This window comes from Propithecus coquereli, unplaced genomic scaffold (genome assembly GCF_000956105.1).
Source record: "Propithecus coquereli isolate 6110/MARCELLA unplaced genomic scaffold, Pcoq_1.0 Scaffold305, whole genome shotgun sequence".
Taxonomy (NCBI): Eukaryota; Metazoa; Chordata; class Mammalia; order Primates; family Indriidae; genus Propithecus; species Propithecus coquereli.
In genome coordinates this window covers 2,906,234-2,931,407 of record NW_012148675.1, presented here as the reverse complement: position 1 = coordinate 2,931,407, position 25,174 = coordinate 2,906,234, and the positions used below count along the sequence as shown (strand labels likewise).

The window sequence follows — 25,174 nt, the reverse complement described above, 5'->3', positions numbered from 1 at the left end:
AATATCTAATGTAAATTCTCACTTCTCAAAGTACGGTCTAAGGACCAGGCGTTGAATTTACATTTTAACAAAATCCCCTCATGATTCTTAGGCATATCAGTTTGAGAATCAATTATCTAGGTCACTACTAGCCAATAAAATGGAAAAGTTCATCTGTACTGTTCAATGTGGTAACCATTAGCTACATGTGGCTAATGAGCACTTGAAATGTGCCCAGTGAGACTGAGGAAATAATCTTTTAAATTAAATATAAATGGTCACATGTGGCTAGTAGCTACTGTAGATACTGTAGTAGATCTGCTACTGTGTACAGAGCAGATCTAGATAATTCATCCTGGTCAGAGGGCATGAATTTACCGATCCAAATCTATGGCTGCAAAAGGAATCCATGAGTCACTGCCTACAAAACAGTCTTCTCTTCTTAATGAAGACAAAAGCCAGGTGTTAAAAACAATCCATTTATTGGGTTTTAAACTAGTTACACAATTGAAATAATCAGTTTGGCACTACTCTATACAGGGATTATGCCTGTGTATGCCGACACTTAAATACTGTACCAGGACCACTGCTGTGCTTAGGTCTGTATTGACTCATTCAGCAGGTAGATACTAAAAAATATACTGTAGTGTTCCTTTAAGGAAGACTGTACAGGGTGTGTTGCAAGATGACATTCACCAATTTGTGAATTATTTCAACCTAGAAGTTACCTTGCACTCTATAAACTTGTCATAGGCAAACATGTGGTGTTAGCATTGAGAGGTACACACACAAAAAGTTACATAAAAATTCAGATATTCTAACGATAAATGAACTAAAAAAACCCCACACCTCAGCTTTTGTAACATGAAAAGATAAAGAAAATAATTTAAAAACACAAAAAATGGCATTCAATGGGTACAAAAGCCCAAAATCACTATAATGAAGAGCTACATGTGAATCTTTACAAATTAATTACACAATGGTGTTGTGTAAAAGGTTGCATCTGTACAAAGTCTTGCCAACGCTGCCTCTATAGTTTATACAATCTTTTACATCTATGTAACATATATTAAACAAGTCAATTAAATATCAAGCCTTATTAGTCTCTCGATTCTGCAGGTGAAAATGAAAAAAAAAAAAAAGGAACAAAAGAAAGAAAGAAAGAAAAAAGAAATTACAGAATTTCCACAAACACAGCAGTCTTCCATTTAGGTGAAGTATAACAGTTTTCAAAGAGGGTCAAACAATATTTGTAAAGAATACAGGTAAAAACCAACCAGTCAGGGTTTTTATTGGTGTTGCTGTTTATTTTCAAAATCACACATTGTATGCACACACAACAATCAAAAATTTATTCACCAAACCCCCAATTTTTCAGCAACTGGCTCTACTCAGCACCCAAAACTCCAGCCTGTGGGAAGCGAATGGACACAGACTTCACTTCTGTGCCTTGGTCGAGCAATCCGTCAGGCCACCGGTTAGGTTCAAGACTTGCCCTCTTTTCCTTCCCTCTTCATGGCTCTCCAGACCCCAGGCTCTCAAGGCTTCAGATTTATGGTCCACAGCACTACTACCATCTAAACTCAACAGCCATCGGAAGAATTCAAAATAATTTGAGATGAATGAAATGACAGGACCTGTATTACAGATGGGTATTCTCCATTCCAAGTAAACTGTTTCTTAATGAGTTTCTAGACTCTGTTTGGTCTTGGATGCCATGATCATACTGGGTAATTATTTCTAGACTGAGACTTTGTGACTTTGTCAGATGCCTCAAAGAAAAAGTGATCCAAATTCTGGAAACATTTCCGCACAAGTTAGGAAATCAAATGGCAGCTGAGAACCTGTGGAACGCAGACTAATGAGACCAAACACAGAAACCACCAAAATGATGAGACCTCAACAGAGGCAGTTGTAAAACTTGCAGAGAGCCGCACAGATGGTACCTGAGGATCTGGAATTTTTCATGAAAAGAGCCTGAAGTGAGGACTAGTCATCTGTATCAGGGAGGAAAAAATTTCAATTAGGTAACAGCATATCCAACTCTAAAAGCTCAATCAATAAAATCTTTATTCTTCCTATTCCAGTAGAAAGGCTTCTGGGTCCTCCTCCTTTTATAGAGAATGGGCAATAAGTACTTAAGAATCCAGATGAAATGTTCTCACAACTGTGGAGAACGCAGAGTCCTCAAGACAACTCCAAATGTCCAGGTCCCACCCAGGAAGCAACTACGAGTAAGATCTATTCTTTTACTTAACTATTCTCAGGCCACTAATCACATCAATTCTCTGCTTAATACCTGAAGTAAGGAAGCATGGAAAAATTCTCTGCGAACTTGATCTCCACTGGCTATAGCAAAACTTACGTTTAAAAACAAATGAACAGAAACTCTCCACCTTTATCTAAACAGTGACATCTAAGAATGTCCACAAAAGGAATAAATTTATAAATACCCACTTCTCAGTCACCAAACCAATGACATCTGCCTGAGAATGTCAGTCCTTTAAATTCAGAACTTTGCTGACTTACCCTTCTATGCATAGTAGCATGGTGACACAAGGAGATCAGTGAGAACGAGCAGTTGGTCATCAGTGAATTGCTGTTTGTGTTCTTGCCAGTTGTCATGGTGTGTCCTTCGGAAATTGGATAAGGTCTTTTTTACAGTCATCTGTAGAGTAGGCAACCCACATAAATTTTAACCTCTCTGAACAACCAGGGCTACGTGTAGGATACCTTTAGCTAAGTAACAATCGCTCTAGATGTCAGATCTCACACATTACCAACTGCTACAAAACCAACAAGCCAATCTTCCTTCCCCAAACCACCAAACTTCTGAATGACTAGCTTCACGTTAGGACAAACCATTGGAACTTACATCACATTATTAAACCAGTTTCAATATACACTTATGAATATATCCATTAATAAGGATCAGAAGGACAAGGTCACTAGTCTTTTGATTTAACTTAAAACATAGGTGTTCATTACTAAATAATACCATCACAATTTCCTGTTTAGTATTAGCTCCCAGTGAGATATTTTCCAAATATAAAATGCTAGAAAAATAGAAGCATAAAATTTATCCTGACAATACTTTACTTCCATTGGACTAGTGGGTTAGAAGCTATAGTAATTTCCTTGATACCGAAAGATCTCAAATATATGTGGAAGCAAGGTCTCTGTTTAGTATTTTTGTTTATTTTGAGACAGGGTCTCACTCTATTGCCCAGGTTAGAGTGCAACAGCCTCATCACAGCTCACTGCAACCTCAAACTGCTGAGCTCAAGCGATCCTCCTACCTCAGCCTTCAGACAAGCTGGGACTACAAGTGTGTACCACGACGCCCAGCTAATTTTTTATTTTTTGTAGAGACAGGGTCAATTATCAGTGAGTAGATTTGGCCCTGGCAGAAGCTGTAGCTTTATGAAAGCAGAAGTTCAGAGTGTATAGAAAATTATTGGTTTTTTATAAAACATCACTGATATCCTATGTACAAAAAAAACGAAGAAGGAAGAATTGTACCTCAATAGGCTGAGGATCATTTAGATGTGCACTGAGATTCATAAGGAGCTGGGGCATCCAGGTGGGAACATCGTAAGGACTAGAAAGAACACATGCACCAAGTCCTAGCACCCCAGCATGGCGTTTGACCAACTCTGTGAAAAGAAAAAAAAAACGCAGCGATATATGTACACACATTTACAGGTCTCTAATGCACTTGTTATAATGAGATAAAATGACTTTTAAATTATGCTAATTATTTTCAACGTGTGAATTTCTGCATTTAAAATGAATCTACATGTATATACATCCAAAATCATGATTTTGAGACTGAACTAAAAATAACCCTATGTTTAAGAATTTGTTAAGACATCCTATAGCTATCCTTCAATGACAGCATAATTATATCTAGGCCAGAAATGTGTCATATATTTGTTAAAAGTAACACAGTAATAGCTTTTCTGATCAATTCTTTCATATGCAAAATTATAATCTCTGATGCTGAAACAATCTCCAATCAAAGTTAGCATTTTTCCAGATGTGACTAAAGACTATGGTACGTTATTGTTAAAAAATATAGTTCTCAAGCAAAGATACTAGAATGTACATTGGTATTTTACTGGAATTTGCTATTAGGTAACTGCACGACATAATTAAGACCCCAATATAATCAGCATTTAAGAGCTTTATATTCAAAGCACTTCCTACAAATTCAATAAATTTTCTACTTACTATTAGTCTTTCCATCCATGTATTTTCTTTCTCTGTTCCTTTCTTTTTTCAAAGACAGGGTCTTACTCTGTCTGTCGCCCAGGCTGGAGTACAGTGGCACAATCATAGCTCACTGTAGCCCAGAACTCCTGAGCTTAAGTGATCCTGCTGCCTCAGCCTCCTGTGTAGCTAGGACTACAGGAGCGCGCACCAGCACACCCAGCTAATTTTTTACAGAGTCTCGCTATGTTGCCCAAGCTACTCTCAAACTCCTGGTCTCAAGCGATCTTCCTGCCTCGGCCTCCCAAAGCACTGGGATTACCAGCATGAGCCACAGTGCTCAGCCTGTGTATTTTCATTTATTCTTGTGATTGTAGTTAGCAGAGGCAAGAGCAGGTGCTGCTTTGTAATCACACTTAAATTTCTCTTTAAACACAGTATAGTGGTAAGATCTTATTCCTGTGTTTATCCTGTCTCTTTATGTTCAATTACATTGGAAGTTCTTGCAAAGACTCTTCACACTCTCACCAAATGTCTAGTAAAATACTGAATATTCCCCCCTCTAAAAAAGGCAAGGCTTGCTTTGTTTCCTGTTTTTTTCTTAGTACAGCTACATATAAGTTCTAAATTCTAAACATATTTTAGACCATCTAAAACAACTAATTCTGGATATCCTCTTTCTAAAGCTATTTTGGGTGGAGAGTAGTCTTGATTTATTATAATAGTTGTATGCAGCATTTCTATAAAGTTCCTTTGTACCTAACTCAATTTTAGCCTCCTCATTCTAAGCCCTGCTTTCTGTACGCAAATCGCCTTAAAAGTAGGGAAAACTATTTCCAGTAACCCAGCACAGACCTGCACACATACAAGTGTTCAATACATATTTGTTGAGTAAGCCTGGTTAAGCCTAGTTAATTCTCAAAAGGATATGGGTGTGTTTTATACTAGCAATGTTACCTGCAGAAGGAATAGTATCTCCTACGGAACCAGGGTCTCGCTTTCTTTTCTTAGGTAGTTTTGTTTTGCAAAGTTGCTCAAAATGAATCTGCATAGGACTGTCCATGGTAAGGAAGTTACACTGTAATAGACCACTTAAGGTGGTAGCAGCCATTTCCCGAACCTGTAGAGATAATAATTCCTATTAAAACCGAGATTCTAAATTTGAGGGAATAATGGAGGATGGGGGGAGGGGTGGGAACCGGAGTGAGAACCATCCCTGAAATTGTATGCAAAGCTTGTGTGTGCTCTTCCAGCAGTTTTTTCCCCCCTTTTTCTTTGCCTTCCTCTATTCTCCTTGGTATTTGGCAGTTTCTTAATTGGGATTTCAGCAGATTCTCAAAGGGCTGGTAGCCTCAAAACGGATAAAAGCCACTACGCTGGGGTTACAGAAGTAACTGTTAAATTTCTCCATAAATTATCTTCCCCATGGATAGCTCTCATCAGGGTTGTAACCGTAAAAGTAGTGCTGGAGCCTGACATTAAAATCATGCTTTCCTAGACTCTACATCTCTTTAGACCACTGTTTAAATTGTCATTGTCAATAACAAAGACACAGGAAAACCTAATTTCTGCAGATGGTATATATCATAGACTTATATCCAGTTTACTTCTTATGAATTTCATGAGCTATTGTCAGACTATACACACAGTTTATACAAATACTAAAGGAAGAGTGTATACGGTCAATTTCAAATTGGAATGGTAACTCAAGTTTGGGGAAGACAAAAAAAAGCAGTAAAAGGGTACCATCATCTCATATATAAATCACAAAAGTTCCTGCTTAATAGTTATAAAAACATACAATAATAATTTGAAAAGCAAACATTTTGCTCTATATTCCTTCAAAAGTTTTTTTATAAGTGTTTCATCATTAGTTTTTTGAGTACATTTTCTTTGCTACTTCCATTACACTATTACATGAAATGCATTGCAAAATGTTTTACTGAATACTTGGTTGCATCATTTCCCATAAAGCTTATATACAATGATTTATTTTTAAGTTCAAATACTGATTAGATTGCTTTCAACGTCTCACCACTATACTATAAAATATATTTTTTTTTAAGAGACAGAGTCTTGCTGTGACCCAAGCTGGAGTGCAGTGGCATGACCACAGCTTGCTACAACCTTGAGCCATCCTCCCAGCTAATTTTTTTATTTAAAAAAATTTTTTGTAGAGATTGGGTCTGGCTATGTTGCCCAGGCTGGTCTTGAACTCTTGGCTTCCATGGATACTCCTGCCTCAGCCTCTTGAAGTGCTGGGATTACAGGCATGAGCCACTGTGCCCAGCATCTAAAATATTCTTAATTCATGTAATTTTTTTCCTATTATTTCAGTATATTTTCTTAGGATATAAGAGTTGGGATTAGTAAATTTGAAGGTATAAACAGTTTTACTGTTAATTTTATGCCTATTAGTTGCTTTTCAAAAAGCTAATGCTGGCTGGGCATGGTAGCTCATACCTGTAATCCTAGAACTCAGGGAGGCTGAGGTGGGAGGATCGCTTGAGGTCAGGAGTTAGAGACTAGCCTGAGCAAGAACGAGACCTCGTCTCTACTAAAACTAGGAAAAATTAGCCTGGTGTGGTGGCACACATTCGTCGTCCCAGCTACTCAGGAGGCTGAGGCAGGAAGATCGCTTGAGCCCAGGAGTTTGAGGTTGCTGTGAGCTGGGCTGACACCACAGCACTCTAGCCCAGGCAACAGAGCAAGACTCTGTCTCCAAAAAAAAAGAAAAACAAAAGCTAATGCTAACATATTGTGACACAAAAATATGGACTACTAGTTATACCTTACCAACGCTGGTCATCATCACTACACTACACATTTTTGTTTTTTGAGTGGGAGGAAACACTAAAGAGTAGGTTAATATGCCTCATTGTGTTAAGTGTGCATTTCTCTGGTCATTGAGAGGTTTGACTTTTCATTATTTATATCTTGCACTGTCTCTTTATATGTTATTACACTACCACCACCCCTCCACAAAGTCTTAATGATTTTCTTATGGTGCAATATTTTTCTCTAGTGTGAAGTTTGATTTAAATTGATGATTTCTAATATTCTTCTAGTCAGATTTGTACATGTTTTTTTGTTTTGTTTCTATGTGTAGATTTTTACTTCCTTCAAACTACTTTTACGCACACTCCTATTAGTTTCTTAAAGTCAGCAAGATTATGCGGTAATTATATTTTATTTTTTTAGAGATAGGGTCTCGCTCCCTTGCCTAGGCTGGAGTGCAGTGGCCTAATCATGGCTCACTGTGACCTCAACCTCTTGGGCTCAAGTAATCCTCTAGTGGTGTAATCAAAATCACCATCCTCAATTTCATAGTTAAAAAAACCTGGATTCACACATGGTATTTGCCCAATTGCAAAGAGAAGACAAAATAAAAACATGCCCAGCGCTTTTTTCCATTTGTATCACAGGAAATCATGATTAAGGTAGCAAAACTATTCACATAATGCTATGTTAGAATTAAGCAGTTACTTTTAATAGTTTATATTTTAATAAAATACATCCTAACAGTGTACAAATACTTTTTAAAAGGGGAACCATGACGATGTCTTTAAATTGAGTTTCCATTTTCTATAATTTAAATTTTACCTCTAGTTGTTCATCCTCCAAAAGACTTATAACCAGCCATCTGATATCTTTAACTGCATCTTCATTGTTTAGGAAAATAAAGAGGTTATAAAATACCATGGTCTGGAGGTAGGTCAGTACTGTGTATCTGGCATGCCAAGAACTGCTTCTTGCTGTCTGTGAATGAAAAGTACAACAATAAAAACAGTACTGACAAGAACATGAGATGACAGATAATGACATTACACACAAATAATGTAATATTCTAACTTAACTCTACTTTCACAGGTATAGTTTGGGTAAGTTCATCTTATACTTCCTTCTAAATAAAACGTTGAACAAGCTATTTCAGACAAAGTTAGTTATTCGGAATATGTAATGGCTGAGGGTAAAGGGAAGGGAACACATAGGTAAAAGTCAATTTTAGAAGATAGAACTAGTCATGATTAATGACTCTTAACTCCTCCAAGGATTGCACATTATTTTAGTTTACTTTTAGTAGCAGCCAACAGGGGTCTTTTAAAATATATACATATTAACAGAGATGGGGTCTCACTATGTTGCCCAGGCTGTTCTTGAACTCCTGGCCTCAAGCAATCCTCCCGCTTTAGCCTCCCAAAGTGCTGGGATTATAGGAATGAGCCATTGCTCCCGGCCAGGGTCTTGAAGGCAAATAATTAAGAATTACTAAATTCTTAACTAAATTACTAAATTCCACTACTAAAAAAAAAAAACAAACCCAACATTTAAAATCTGAAAGCTGTGGGAACATATCCATTTTTATATAACACATGACCTGGATAAAGCTGACCATGTTACAGTATACTAACAATGCAGCCAGAAAATATACAATCACTATACTTCTCTCTAGCATAGACCAGGCAATACAAGTGAATAAAATAACGGGAAAATGGTAAAAGGGAATCACCATCCCCCTACTTTATAAGTACATTGTATCCAAAGCACTTCAATAATTAGCTCTTTGCACATATAAATAATTTTTGGCTTGGGTGACTTGCCCAAGGTCACAGAGGTTGGTGGTAGAGCCAAGTACAGAATCTAGGTTTGCTCCTTTGGTCGATATTTATGTCTTATACTAAAAGAAAATTCAAAATGAAAACAAAACTTAAGTACTGTGTGCATTGCAGGTGACTTTGTAAAATTCTTAGAATGGTAAACCAAAATCCTAACCAAAAGATATACATATTATAGTTATGCACTCTTACTTGTTTTAGCACCTGAAGTACCAAAGGCACTTGATGAGGGTAAAGCAACCCCTGAGACATTAGTGATAAACATAACTTTGCATCTCTTTTCAGTTCATCATAGCTGTTGTCATTTTCTACTGGGGCAATCTAAAAAACAAAAACACAAAAACAGAGACACAAATTAAAAAATAACCACCAATAAGTACAAAGACATCTTGCATAAAAGATACCACATTTGTACTTTTAACAACTTACTATGGAAAGTTTCAGACATATACAAAATTAGAGAATAGTGTAATAAACCCCCATGTGCCTCTTCAATCATTTCTTCAATAATGACAAACTCAAGGATAATCTTTTGTTTCCTTTTTCACTCCCTTCCCACAACTAAATTATCTGAAGCAAATCTCAGACATACTTTATTCATAAATATTTTATTATGCTATCTCTAAAAGGTCTCTTTAAAAAAAAAACAAAACATAATGACATCATCACGCATAAAATTTCATTACAAATCCAATATAAAATACTCAGTAGCACTCAGATATAATAATTTCCCCAATCACTGTATTCATGTGTTGTTATAATTGGTTTTCTGAAATCAGGTTCAACATAATGACCCCACACTGCATTGAGTTGCTGTGTTTCATAAATCTCTTTTAATCTATAAATTCCTCCCACCCTCTTTTAAAATTCCTTGCTATATATTTTTGAATTGGGAGGGGAGGGGGAAGCTGGATCCATTGTTTTGTAGTTTTCCCCATTGTGGCCTTCCCTGATTGCGGTCCTTGGCTCCAGTAAGTCCTGTAAATCGGCTGTTAGAGCTACAGGTTTGATTTGTATTGAAGTTTGATTGTTTGGGCACAGCATAAAGGGTGCTGTGTATTTCCTTCATTGACACTTAGTATTCTCTTTCTGTGATAATCCATTGTAAAAACAAGGTTTGCAAAATGGTCATTCTTTTGTCCTTAAGATAGTATACATATATAGAAAAGCTTCTCTTCATTCAGAATGATCTCCCTCCTGTCCTCCAAAAATGAAGTGATTTTTTTTCTAAATATCATTATGAACCAATGAATTTCAACAAATCTGATGGCTTTAATCCACTGTAGTTACTCTTCATACTAGAGCTAATTTCTCTTCTTTGACTACTCAATTGTCTCCTGAGTCCTTTAATGCAACTGTAGCATCCTTGGTTTCTGGCATGACAAGATGATCTAGGTTTATTCTGCGCATTTCTTGCTCCGTATGTGAAATCAGCCATTTCTCCAAGGAGCTCTGGTTCTTTTAGTGGGAAATGATACTTAGGAACCATAATCTGGGCACAAGGAGTATTCATTGTTGCTGAGTCAGTTAGTGTTTCTGGGCTCAGTGGACAGAGCTAGGAAATAAACACATTTTCTAAAAGAAACAGATCAGGGGTGGGAAACCTTTTGATGCTGGAATGCAGCATTGATTTAGCTGTAATCAAATAAGGCTGATTCAGGAAACTTTAACTATATAAATGTAAAGATGTACATTTTTTCTAAAAATCTAAAAATCTATGTACTTAATAATTTTAAAAAATGAAAAGTATTTGTTCATTTTAAAGTTGATTAACCTTTTAATGACTTTGTTGTGTCTGCTTTTTGATGCAAAGCATTTGAATATTTGGTTGCAGCATGGAGGTCCGCAGTTTGAGTTGATCCTCTAGATGGGTATGAGTCATTTGTGATAAGAGTGTCTTGATTTGGGTTAGGTAGGACAATGTAGATTCGCAGTAGTAAATGGTTGAAAAGTAAGAAAGCATTTTTCAGGCATGTTGCCAAAGGCATGGGTATTCTACTGCATTTTTCCATATTTCAATTGGATCTTTCTTAGCATCAAACAATGATTTTAAAATATCTACTGAGAGCTCACTCAATTCCATCTGTATTTCTTTAGATGTCTTGGTGATATCAACTAGGTGAGGCTAAAATGCTAATTTGAGTGTCATGTCACAATTCTCCAAGTCAGTGAACCTTTCGTTGTATTCTCCAATTAGTAGGTCTATAATAGCTTCGTATTCTTCAAATGATTCATATATATCATCCTGCTCATCAATGACCTTTGCTAACTGGGGCAAATGTTCATCCGAAATTTCCTTTTCAAGAACTGTTTTGAAAAAAGATAGCTTTTTTTGAAATGCTTGGATTGTCTGCCACATATCATACACAGACTTAGCTTTACCTTGCAAAGAAATATTCAAGTTGTTTTGATTTGACATAGTATCACAGTGAAATGCTGCAATCCTACAGAAATATTCTTTCAATAATTGACACTGCTGATTCTGTTCTACATAAAATTTAACTATCTGTTCTAGCAGAGATAAAATTTTGGCTAACACCTGTCCCTGTGACAGCCAACCCGGTGGCATTGAATGATGTGGCAAATCCACACTAAATATCTCATGTTCAATTTTAGCATGTTACGAAAATGACAATATCGTATTGCATTTGCAGGAATACAGTTAACAAAACTTACTTGTTGCAAAGTGTCACTTAAAATAGTAGCTTTAGCACAGAGATTTTGCTGATGAAAGATACAATGAAAAGAAATGAGAGCATCTGGATCTGTTAATACTTTTTTAATCTGTGCAATAAACCCTTCATGTTTTCCTGTCACAGAAGGTGCACCGTCTGTACATAAACTCATTAAATTTACCAAATTCAGTCCAATTTCACAACATTTATCTTGAAAGTTGTCAAAGATATCTATTTCCTGTGTTCTACTCGCAAGAGTGCTCAAAGCGAATAACTCTTCATGGCAAAGAACATCTTGTTATGATCTGAATGAAGTATAAAACCTGTGCCATATCAGCTGATTCATCCAAAGCAATTGAATAATACACATTTTCCTTTTGAAGTATTGCATGAAGTTGTTCTGTTAAATTGTAGGCTAATGCATGCTGCCGATCAGTTATGGTTCTTGAGAGAGGCAGTTGTTTGTACTTTGAAACGTTATTGGGGTCCAAGCATCCTACAATTTTGACAATGCATTTTTTCATAATTTCTACATCACTGAATGACTTCTCTTTTCTCCTGAATATATAAGCTACTTAATAAGCTGCTTCAGTGGCATTATTTCCAGGTCTTAACTGCTGTTTAAAAGAATTTTCTTTGCTTTTGCTTTTCATCTTTTAATTTCTGCAATAAAAACCGTTTGCACTTCTCCCTCTAATTTAAAATATTTGTGGTCCTTTTGAGTGTTATAATGCTGGTGAGCATTGAATTTCTTTAATGGTGCTACTGCAGTATCACAAAGCAAGAATTTCATCTTATCTTTAGCAGAAACAAGATAATATTGCAATTCCCAATCCTCATTAGAAAATCTGTTTTCTTCCTTCAGAGTTCTTTTGGTCTTCTTTGACATAATGGGCTGTTCAGCAGACAAAATTAAAAAATATTGTTGAGCTGTGCAACTGTTTACAAATTCCACTTCAAATAGAAACACAGTGCACCGTTGTCAAAAGCTAATAATAGACAGGGGTACTGGACCCCCATAAACTCTCGCCAACCAGCCTCGTGCAGTAGTGGCACCAGTCAGATGGGGGAAGTTAGAACTGAATCATGAGCATAGCAGCTGTCAATTTAGCCCTTATGGCTTACACTAACATTCTAATTGTGCCAGTCAATCAGGGAGTATTATTTCACTGAAACTTATTTTATTCTTTGGTATTTTAAATACATTCATTTTAAAAATAAAAATATAAAAGATGAACAAAAATGTATTATTAATAATAAAAACAAAAGGATTTGTTCTGTAACATTTGGTTCAGTCAAAAGGCTGCACTTAAGGCTGCACGTGTGGCCTTAAGGGGGCAGATTCCCACCCCTGAAATAGATAATACTAATAAATATCAAATTTATGATTACTGGAATTTTATCTAACATTGCTTAGATTTTTACATCTTTTATTAGCTGTCATGTGAAAACTCTTGGTTCCTATTGACAATTACTATTTATTTGCTCTTTATACATCCCACAAAGCATGTATGACTTTTTTTTTTTGAGACAGAGTCTCACTCTGTTGCCCTGGCTAGAGTGAGTGCCGTGGCGTCATCCTAGCTCACAGCAACCTCAAACTCCTGGGCTCAAGCGATCCTCCTGCCTCAGCCTCTGGAGTAGCTGGGACTACAGGCATGTGCCACCATGCTCAGCTAATTTTTTCTATATATTTTTAGTTGTCCAATTAATTTCTTTCTATTTTTAGTAGAGACGGGGGTCTCGCTCTTGCTCAGGCTGGTTTCGAACTCCTGAGCTCAAACAATTCGCCCGCCTCGGCCTCCCAGAGAGCTAGGATTACAGGCATGAGCCACCGCGCCCGGCCCGCATGTATGACTTTTTAAAAGTCACTGCTTTATGTATTTATCCCACCAATCAGATAAAGAGTGAGGTTCATTTATTTCATTTTACTTTTGCATTTTTTTCTTAAGGGATTTTTAGGGATTTCCAGGACATATATATCTCCTGGAAATGACTCCATAGCAAGAGGAATAATTCATACTACAGGCTATCTAAACTATAGGATGTACCATAGTTTATTTAACCAGACCCTCTCCAGATTCAATAAATATTTGAACTGTTTCATTCTTTTGCTTTTGAAATAGTGCTGCAATATATACTTTTGTACACAGACATTTCATATATTTGCCAGTACATATTTGGGATAGAAGAGTAGAAGTGCATTGACACCAGAATGTAAATGCTTATATGCTTTTGCTACACACTGCCCCATACCCCTATTTATTGCTTATTTCCTCAGAGATTCACCATTAGAGTATGATATCAAACACCAGAGTTTTTGCCAATATGACAGGTGAAAACCTCAGTGTGGTTTTAATTTGCAAAAAAGAAATGATTTTTCTCTAAAATACCAAAGACTGTACCAACTTAGGTGAAATATTCAAAGCCAAGCACCACCAAATTTCTTTGCATACCCGTAACAAATGGGAACTCAATTGTGCCTTTACTATGACCAACACTCTTTCCTCAACCAAACTTTTTAGCCAGGCTCCTCTGAGCCCGCTTTCCAACTAGGTCTCATCCTTAGGCTCTGTCTTTGCCCTGCAGAGTCCAGTTTTATCAAGACTCCTGTGAACACAATTTAGAAACCACCCCCCACCCCTGCTTGCTATCTGATCAAACTCTTCATCTCCCACCCTCAATATCTGATCACCCTGTTCTGCCTTCCCCAAGAAATCTGTTAAGTAGGTTTAGGAAGAATCCCCCTACCCCTGATGTCTCTGAATAAAGTTTTCCTCACAGTTTTAACAAATGTCAGAATAATTTTTTTCTCTGACAACAGATCCAAACTAAGTATATTAATTCACTATGATAATCTGTCCAGGGCTTGATGAAAATAAATTTCCTTAGCAAACTTTATATAAACAGGGCTTTCCTCTATTGATGCAAACTAAACAAAACTGCAAGGCCACATTTTTTAAACATTTAAGAATTTGAGGCATTAAACAGGATAAAATCATAATGAAAAATATGGTGCCAAACAAACCTGATTTCTTCATTAAAACAAATAAAGAAATAACACTGCACATCAGTTGGTGCTGTATCTAAATGAATTATTTTTTAACCCTGGCATGTGACCAAAATTAATCCATGAGGCCAGGCGCGGTGGCTCACACCTGTAATTCTAGCACTCTGGGAGGCCGAGGCGGGTGGATCGCTCAAGGTCAGGAGTTCAAGACCAGCCTGAACAAGAGCGAGACCCCGTCTCTACCAAAAAATAGAAAGAAATTATCTGGACAACTAAAAATATATATATATAGAAAAAATTAGCCGGGCATGGTGGCACATGCCTGTAGTCCCAGCTACTCCGGAGGCTGAGGCAGAAGGATTGCTTGAGCCCAGGAGTTTGAGGTTGCTGTGAGCTAGGCTGACGCCAAGGTACTCACTCTAGCCAGGGCAACAAAGCGAGACTCTGTCTCAAAAAAAAAAAAAAAAAAAAAATTAATCCATGAATTTAATTCAATTCCAATGGGAATTTTGATTATAAAAGTAGAAAATAAAAATTACAAAAGTATAAGCCTGACAAAGCTTTGCTGGCTTGGGGAATTTAAGCACACCTTTACAATGGCAGGACATCTATAGTATCTTATGTTCATAAATCAGGAAAAAATAGTGTAAGGGTATTTCTTCAGAGACAAGTATACAAATGCTTAAAAGTGGTGAATTTTAGGATATGAGACAGCTGGGGGAGGAAGAAGGGCATGGGACTATTGCTTTTCATAAGTGACTGTTGGACTCTGTGAGTATCATCATAATGCTGCATTAAAAAGCAATAAGAATAAATGTAAAGATATGTTGAACAGATATGTTAATTTTGGACAAGGTGAGGGCAATAGACAAATGTGAACTAGCAGATACTAAGATAGTATAACAAACACAAAAACTCCCTCAGTAATTGGCATAGGAAAAGACGAATTGATGGAAGAAAACTGGAAGTCAAGACAGACTCAGGTATATAGGTATAGAATAAGATTTCATTTGAAATCAATGGAGAAAAGATGGATTATCTGTTGAAAATTAAGTTATATCCCTATCTCAACCTCTTATATAAAACAAACTGCAAATTTAAATGTGAAAAACAAAACCATAGAAGTGAAGAAAACAGAAGAAATGTTTTTAGAAAATAATCTTACACAAGCATAGTTCAAAATAACATTTAAATTACAAAATGGAGCTCCTTTATAATACAACGGAATACTGGCAAAGTATAAACAGGTGGCTAGCAGAAAAATACAAATGGCCAATATACCTGAAGTCATTCTCACTAAAATAAGTACAGCTGATCCTTGAATAACACGGGTTCAAACAGCATGAATCCAGAATTTTCTTCTGCCTCTGTCACCCCTGAGACAGCAAGACCAACCCCTCCTCCACTTCCTCCTCCTCCTCACCCTATTCGAGATGAAGACCTTTGTGATGATCCACTTCCACGTAAAGGATAGTAAATATATTTTCTCTTCCTTATGATTTTCTCAACAATACATTTAACATACAAAACTGCTTATGTTATCACAGTAAGGCTTCCACTTCTGCTCAACAACAGACTACTAGCACTTAGGTTTTTCAGAGTCAAAAGTTATATGCAAATTTTTGACCGGGGTGAGGGGAACACCCCTAACCTCCATGTTGTTCCACAGTCAACTGTGCAATGATTTTTCTTAATCTATTAAACTGGCAAAGATTTGAGACATCAAGATGTGGAAACACAATACAGCCTCACTGGAGGGCTATATCCACCCAAATAACAAATGCAGATTTACCTCTTTTACCCAGCAACTGTACACCCAGGAATTATCCTATAAATATACTCGTAGTACAAAATATTGCTGGCATTATTTTTAATACCCAAGTGCCAAGAAGAGCCAGAGTTTCCATCAATAGAAACCTGGTTAAATTTTAAGATGATGGTGCAATATAGTCATTTAAAAAGAGGCAGTTATATGTACTGGTATGGAAAGATGATAATAATATATTTTGGGGTTAAAAAAGAAAATCAACTAGCAGAATTAAACAATCCTGTCTTTTGTAAAACAATATTACAAACACACATTTGCAGGGTGTGGCAGAGGCATATTCACAGGCAAAGGTATAAACGGAAATACATCAACAAAGCCAGTATAAAAATGATAAATACTCAACAGTTCAAATCTCTACGTAATATAGGTGGAGTTGCTTTTCTTTTGTCATTTTATTCATCCACAGTAAAAATGAGGAGATTTAGAGTTTGTTTGGATAGTGAACTGTAGCATAAAAAAGAAGATATTCATTTGCTAGCAGGTCTACCAGAAGAATTTAAGATGACTCACTCATCTTCTGTTGAATCAGCAGTCTCTCTTCCTACCATTACATAAAAAATGTGTTTCTTGAGCAAAATTAAGACACAATATTCTCAAGTACAGCATAGGTGAGAATGTTCCACTAAGAATAGCAAAATTCTGAAAGCTAACATAAACTTCACCATACAGATAATACACGTTCCAAAACTCACTCAATAGCAAATTAACCAGTTACTAATGTAGGACAATTCAGTTGGGATAGATTCTTTCTATGGTGCCAGTGAAATCAAAATCTCTCAAATATTTTCATTTGCAATGATTATATCCATTAACATTACTGTTTGTGGAACTAAAACTTTGTTACAAGGCAAAGTCTCTGAGTTTGAAAGACTACTTTCATTAATGTAGCTAAGGAAATCACAAGAAATTATATCTACATGCTCTAGCAACAATTGCAGCTTTTAAGGCAAACAACTTTACATCAATCTTTATTAACTCACTTCAAAATACTTAAATTTTCCATGTTCATCTTTAATATTTTCCTAAAAGCATTTTTCCCCCTAGACATCCTCTGACTTTTAAAAGAACACATGTGTACACTCTCATTTTCTAAGAACCATATATATATATATGGGTTATAGAGAAGCTAAGACCCAGACAACTGAAAAGAATGGGAGTGGGAGTGGGGAAGTGCTCCTGGTTCTAAAGGGGTGGATTAGCCCTTTCGTAATAATGCATGCCACAATATATCTGAAGAAAAAATCTAAAGTAAGAATAAAAATGTCCTACATGCAACAACTTAGATGGATCTTACGAGAATTTTTCAAGTAAAAAAAGCTAATCTTTGAAGGTCACATACTTCCATTTATATATCTTCTTCTTCTTTTTAAGAAATGGGGTCTTGCTGTGTCGCCTGGGACAGAGTGCAGTAACTATTCACACTCTATTATAATTCACCACAGCCTCAAACTCCTGGCTCAAGCAATCCTGCATCAACCTCCAGAGTAACTGAGACTACAGGTGCCAGCCCCTGCACCCAGTTACATGACATTCTTAAATGATAAAATCACAGAGATGGAGAACAAGTTAGTAGTTGTTAAGGGTTGGGGATGTTGACAGGGAGGGAGATAGGTGTGATTACAAAGAGTGGCACAAGGAGATTTTTATGGTAATAAAATGATGTGGAATTGTACCATGTACCAATGTCAATTTTCTGGTTTTCAGATTGTGCCATAGTTATATAAGATGTAATTACTGGAGGAAATTGCATGAAGGGTACATAGAACTTCTTTGTACCTATCTTTGCAACTTCCTGTGAATCTTTAATTATTTCAAAATAAAAAGTTTTTTGGGGGGAGGGGTAGTCTATGCCCATGAAATTCAGGAGCTTTCTTCAGGAGCTGTTTATTATTTTCTTTTGCTTTCCATCTTTATTATTCTAGAGCAAATTGACCTACAATGATTTTAGTTTTCCTTAAGACTTGAAATAAGAAAGATGTTTTAATGGTTACCTGTAATATAATATATACACTTCCTAGCCAATATCCATTCCTCCTCCTGCTGATAATGATATTTTTATTTCCTTTTGGAGGATCATCCTTCTCTTCTGTCATTCTGGTGGGACTGTAGATCAAAGGATCACACTCCCTAGACAAAGGGTAGCAAGAGACCCCCGCCTGGCACTCTAATGAGGTGTCTGTTATTTTCTATAACTTAGATCCCCAAAGCTGCTGTGGTTCCTAACTCAGTTGTTCAGCTTTTACTTGCATTCTGTGAACTACCTAAATACTCCCAGGTAATCTAATTAATTTCCTATTTTTGTTTTCAAAGCCAGTTGGTCTCTAGGGCTTATTATCAAAGAACCTTAACTGATCCACTGATATAATCAAAGGAGCTTGTAATTTTTCTTTTGCCTTGTTTTCGCACAAATTTATTTTTATTACATCACAGATAAAATTTAACTGACATTGAACTGTAACAACCAGCAGAAAATGCTGTCCATTTAGTTAGGAATGGAAACACCTTACATGGTCTTCCTTTCCTCTAATTACTGGGAAAACTAATTTTTCTGAAGAAATATCATCAATGGGAAGTAACTGTACAACAATGTATCACAGTATCTGTACATTTTTCTCTAAGTTTGACATATGCAAAACTATTACTTACAGTAATAGTGGTGAATTTTAATGAGCATTTTGCAAAGTTGGAACTTAGGGACACGGCACCTTGGCCCTTCTCTCCTGACTGCTCGACAATTTGAGCTCTTATTTGTTACAAATTAAAATAATGGTAACAAGTAAAATAACAATACAAATGTATACTCCACACTGTGCTCTCAGCTTTACAGGCATATCTCATTTCATCCTCACAACAATTCTGTAAGGGATATTGATATTATCTCATACTTTATATATAAGGGGATAGTCTTAAAAGTTCAGTAGCTTATGTTAGGCCACAAAGAAAGCACTTGTCACAGGCAGGATTTTAACCTAGGACTCTGTTTATCCTAAAACGAGGTCTCTATAAACTATTCATGGTTCGAAAACCTCTTCCCTTAATCTTAAGTAATATGGAGACTCAGACCAAAATAGGCAAATTACTCAAACTTTCACTTTTCACACACATATATATTTTCTTTCAAGGTTTCAAAGGGTTTTTTTTTAAATGGATATAAAACTTTTTATGGTATATAATAAAAAGGATTTTAGCTAGGTATGGTGGCATGTACCTGGAATCCCAGCTACTCTAGAGGCTGAGGTGGGAGGATCACTTGAGCCCAGGAGTTCAAAAATATGTACAAAGTACAAAATATGTGTACAAGATGTTCGTTGTATCAATAGTGAAGATGAACACTTCTACAGTGTTTACCATGTGCCTGATGCTGCTCTATGCACTTTGCATATGCAGGTACCTCTTACTCTCTCAATTTTGGGTCTGATCCCTTTTAATCTAAACTCTTGCTAAATTTGCCAATAGAAATGCAGAAAATGGAAAAATTCAGATAATGTGGTATTGCTTTCTATCAAACTCAGCCACCCACTCCTCAATTTGGATCGTGGGAGACACATTTAATCCTCACAACATCCTTACGAGGTAGGTGGTATTATCACCCCCATTTTACAGATGAAGGGGGGTAAAAAGTTCTGAGGGATCAGGTTAATTGCCCATAGTTACACAGTTCATCAGTAATGGAGCTAAGTTTGAATCCAGGCAGCCTGGTTCAAAAGTTCATGCTGTTAACCACTACCATTCCCCGTCTCTTGTTGTCTACCTAGTGAACAACTGTAATAAAACCAGCCGGGCCCAGTGGTGCATGCCCGCAGTCCCAGTCCTCTAGAGGATCACTTGGGACCAGGAGTTGGAGACCAGCCTGGGCAACAGAGCAAAACCCTGTCTCAAAAAAATAAATAAATAAAAAAATATATATATAAATAAATAAAACCAGCATCTACTACTACAGAGTAAACTGGATATTAAATTCTAACACAGACAGGTAAGGAAAATACAGATATCTATTTACTCATCTGGAAAAGTATATAATGTATTGATTAGGTACAAAAAAGGGAAGCTGCAGAACAACTGGCATGATCCTATTAAAAAACAACTGTGTAGGAAAATAACATTTGGAGAAATACAAATAACTATGAACAGTGACTCTCTGTGGGGTGCAGATACAAAATTAGAGTCTTGTCAGTCTTTATGGTCTAGATTTTTCATGAGCATGTACTACTTTTATAAACTGACAATTTTAAGAAAAAAGATGTATAGAAAATAAGATTAATGGTAGATTGTGGTTTATGAATTTTTTCCCTTCAGCTTTCTAAATTTTTTCTCAATAGGCATTTACTTCCTTTATAATAGAAGAGAAAAATTAAATTCATATAGTTACTAAAAATTTCCACAAACTTTGAAGCATATTCTAACTGAGCCTTCTTTATTTGTCGTACACTCATCTCCCTAACCTCTGAACACTGGTTCAATCCTTGAACTTCTTTTTTCCATCTACACTCACTCCAATGATGATCTCGATCTCATGGTTTTAAATATCATCTGTATGTTGATGACACCCAAGTTTGTACCACCAGGCTGAACTACTCCCCTGAACTCCAAATGCCTACTCATTATCTTCACTTATAAGTGTCATCATATTATAAGCATCTTCACTGATAAGTCTTACAAACCTCTCAAATATGTTCAAAAGGAACTTCTCAAACTACTTCTGTGCTCCTTCCACAGTTTAGTAAACAAGTTTCTTTTAAACTCCTCTTTATCTTCACACTCTACACATCTACTTTGTGTGCAAAATAACTATGTTGTAATGCCTTTGTACCTCAGACCTCATCAACATGATGGCCTAATGCAGATTCTTCACCTCAATATGAGCATATCCAGATGAGATATTAGGCATGTCACTAGTAACTTATGTAGTACAGCTTTCTAATGATGAAGTTTTTCATAAGTTTCAAGTGGATTCCAATCATCCTTCTACCAACCTCACTCTCACATACTTGCTTATATACATTTTTGTAAATGTAAGGAAAGGGATGGGACTCCAGCTTTCCTAACAATCACTACACATTACCAATTTATGAACAAATGAGATCAAGTTCTATACCCACTGGGTACGTGACAGAGGAAAACCGCTTAAGCATCACTTCCCTAAAGACAAACCCCAAGACCTACAGGTAAAAAGGACCCATATACTAGTAGCTACTGTCCACTCTTACACCCCGAAGATCCCAGAAGTATTCATGGGTATTAGCACATACATAGCATTCTTAGAAGTATTTCAGTAGTGAAATCTTTGAAAATTACTGGTAAACGTATCTTTTTGAAATTTCCTAAAGTATACTACTGTAGCAAATCAGAAGTTTAGCATGCCATTTGTTAATCAACAACAAGGGCCCTCCTCCTTAAGTGATAATGACTGTACTGGCCAACAATTGCTGAGTAGTGGTGATGTCTGTGCCAAGCCTTCCAAATGTTCAATTTGACTAGATTGTTTTGCTAACCACAGCCAACCATTTCATGATTGCAAAGTACAATTTTGGAAAGTAATAATCTTTGACCTTAGTTCTGTTGGCTTCATCCTCTGAGTAGATGAGTATTTTAAAACCACCTCAAGGTTCTGCCTTTCACTAATAAAATTTCAATGTCATTTTATGATACCAGAGGCAAATGACTTCCTGCAGAGATATTTATTAGAAACAGTTATGGAGCCAACACTGTAAAATAAGCACAATATGCTGAACATTTTCATTTTTAGATTTACTATATATTGAATAAAAAAGTCAGAAATAGCTATATTCAAAAATTTCACTGCAGCTTTTCTGTTAACTATCAATATTTTCTCTAAACTGTTATTATCCAGAAACTAGCTATCAATGAAACAATGTCTGTCTATAAAATGCTCATGTATTTTTCAAGATCCTGCTCTCACTCACCTAATATTAAAAAGACAATTTCAACAAGTATTAAACCACTAACACCTAATGATATTCTGTGACTATTCTAAATCTCAGAGATCCAATCAAAATTTATACATTTGTCTGAAAAAAATCTATCAACCATCAGATGATGAACAAAAATCCTTTTCAAGGTCAGAAAGGAGATGCATTCTTAATTTCAGCCATAACCTTACCTTAAAAAACAAAGGTAGAAGCTGAAGTTGTTCTGTGACTGCTGTTGAGAAGGATCTTCCTGCACTTGCCATCAGCCACTTCAATACTATTTGAAAACAAACACAAAGAGTAAATCGTTGCTATCTAGTTAGAGACCACAGAATAATATCGTAATGCTAGTGTCAGATAGCCACTCTGATAGCTCCTTCATTGTCTATATTACTTCATAAAAGTGTAAAAGGACCCATAATTAAAGGTTTCAACCAATGCAGAGTACTGAAACCACTCCCCAAGAATAAATCTGCAAATTATTAACAGTCCATCACAGTCCATCAAATATCTACACTGAATACAAATTAAAACTAACTTTCAAGAACCTTAATGTAGTTAAATAATGACTAAGTGCTTTTTCCTTGAAAATTTTTGATACAAAAACAAAAATACATCCCCAGTAGCCAAAACAACCTTGAAAAAGTTGGAGGATTCATACTTCCTGATTTCAAAACTTATGACAAAGCTAAGTGTGGTACTGGCATAAAGACAGGGATATAAACCAATGGAAGAGAATAGAGAACCCAGAAATAAACCCTCACAATATGGCCAATTAATATTTTTCTACTCAAAATAGTACACTTCATGGCCAACTAATTTTTGAAAAGAGTTAAGACTATTCACAATGGAGAAAGGCTGGACAGTCTTTTTAATAAATGGTTCTAGGAAAACTGAACATCCACTTGCAAAAGAATGAAGCTGGATCCTTACCTTATATCCTTTACACCAGCAGTCCCCAACCTTTTTGGTACCAGGGACAGTTTCATGGAAGACATTTTTTTCCATAGACTGGGAATGGGGGGGGATGGTTTCAGGATGATTTAAGCGCGTTACATTTATTGTGCAGTCAAACCTCTCTGCTAATGATAATCTGTATTTGCAGCCACTCCCCAGTGCTAACATCATTGCCTCAGCTCCACCTCAGATCATCAGGCATTAGAATCTCACAAGAAGTGAGCAACCTAGATCCCTCACATGCGCAGTTTACAGTAGGGTTCATGCTCCTAGGAGAAGCTAATGCCACCACTGATCTGACAGGAGGCAGAGCTTATGCAGTAATGCGAGCCATGAGGAGCAGCTATAAATACAGATGAAGTTTCCGCCTGTTGTGCGGCCCAGTTCCTAACAGGCCACGGGCAGGTACTGGTCTGTGGCCCAGGGGTTGGGGACCACAGCCTTACACCACATATAAAAACTAACTCAGAGTAGATTAAAGACCTAAACGTAAGAACTAAAACTATAAAAATCATCAAAGAAAACTTAGGAAAAAGCTTCATGACATTCCATCCAGCAATGATTTCCAAGGTAACAAAAGAGAAAACAGATAAATTGGACTTCATCAAAATTGAAAACTTCTGTGCATCAAAGGACACCATCAAGAGAGTAAAAAGAAAACCCAAAGAAGAGGAGAAAATATTTGTAAATCGTATATCTAATAAGGGATTGATACCCAGAACATATAAAGAACTACTACTGAACAGCAGAAAAACCACCTAATTCAAAAATGGGCAAAGGACATGAGTAGATGTTTCTCCAAAGAAGACATACAAATGGTCAATAAGTACACGAAAATATGTTTAACATCACTAATCATTAGGGATACGCAAATTAAAACCACAATCAGGCTGGGCGCGGTGGCTCATGCCTGTAATCCTAGCACTTTGGGAAGATGAGACAGGAGGATCCCTTGAGGTCAGGAGTTTGAGAACCAGCCTGAGCAAGAGCAAGACCCAGTCTCTACTAAAAATAAAAAAAAATTAGCCAGGCATTGTGGCATGTGACTGTAGTCGCAGTTACTTGGGAGGCTGAGGTAGGAGGACTGCTTGAGCTCAGGAGTTTGAGCCTAGCTGTGAGCTAGGCTGATGCCACAGCATTCTAGCCTGGGCGACAGAGCTAGACTCTGTCTCAAAAACAAAACAAAACAAAACAAAACAAAAACACCACAAGATACCTCTTCATATCACTAGGATGGCTATAATTAAAAACAAAACAAAACAAACAAACAAAAAAACCAGAAACAACAAGCTTTGGTGAGGACACAGAGAAATGAGAACCCCTGTGCATTTGCTGATTGGAATGTAAAATGTTGCAGCCGCTGTGGAAAACAATTTGGTAGTGTCTCAAAAACTTAAACAGAAATACCATATAGTCCAGCAATTCCACTTCTAGGTATATACCCAAAAGAATTGAAAGCACGGACACGAATAGGTACTTACACATCAATGTTCACAGCAGCATTATTCACAATAGCCAAAAAATGGAAACTACCCAAATGTCTATCAACAGATGAATGCATAAACAAAATGTGGCAGGAATGAATTTCTGATTCATGCAACAATGTGCATCAACCTTGAAAATACTATGCCAAGTGAAATAAGCCAGACACAAAAAGACAAATATTATGTGATTAGACTTATATGAACTACCTATTATGGGCAAATTCACAGAGATTAAAAGTAGAATGGTGGTTGCTAGGGGCTGGGGAGAGAATGAGGAGTTAGGGTGAAAGGGTAGAGATTCAGTTTTGCAAGATGAAGAGAATTCCAGAGATGAATGGTGATGATTGTACAACAGTGAGACTGTGCTTAATGCTACTGAACTGCACACTTAAAAATGGTTTAAATAGCAAATTTCGTATTACATACATTTTACGACAATAAAAAAAGTGGGGGCCAGGCATGGTGGCTTATGCCCATAATCTC

At 36.5% G+C, this 25,174-nt stretch overlaps 1 protein-coding gene across 1 annotated transcript in view; it reads right to left on the bottom strand.

Moving 5' to 3' along the window:
- Positions 1-1,259: 1,259 nt before the first annotated feature.
- Positions 1,260-25,174, bottom strand: part of PSME4 (proteasome (prosome, macropain) activator subunit 4) — a 109,689-nt gene continuing 85,774 nt past the window's right edge. The window contains exons 37-43 of the mRNA XM_012649840.1: positions 22,442-22,527; positions 9,000-9,128; positions 7,795-7,950; positions 5,149-5,311; positions 3,502-3,635; positions 2,509-2,647; positions 1,260-1,976 (exon numbers count right to left, since the gene is read on the bottom strand). Of these exons, the coding sequence (XP_012505294.1) occupies positions 2,513-2,647; positions 3,502-3,635; positions 5,149-5,311; positions 7,795-7,950; positions 9,000-9,128; positions 22,442-22,527 (803 nt within the window). The 3' untranslated portion in view covers positions 1,260-1,976; positions 2,509-2,512. The remainder of the gene's footprint in view (positions 1,977-2,508; positions 2,648-3,501; positions 3,636-5,148; positions 5,312-7,794; positions 7,951-8,999; positions 9,129-22,441; positions 22,528-25,174) is intronic.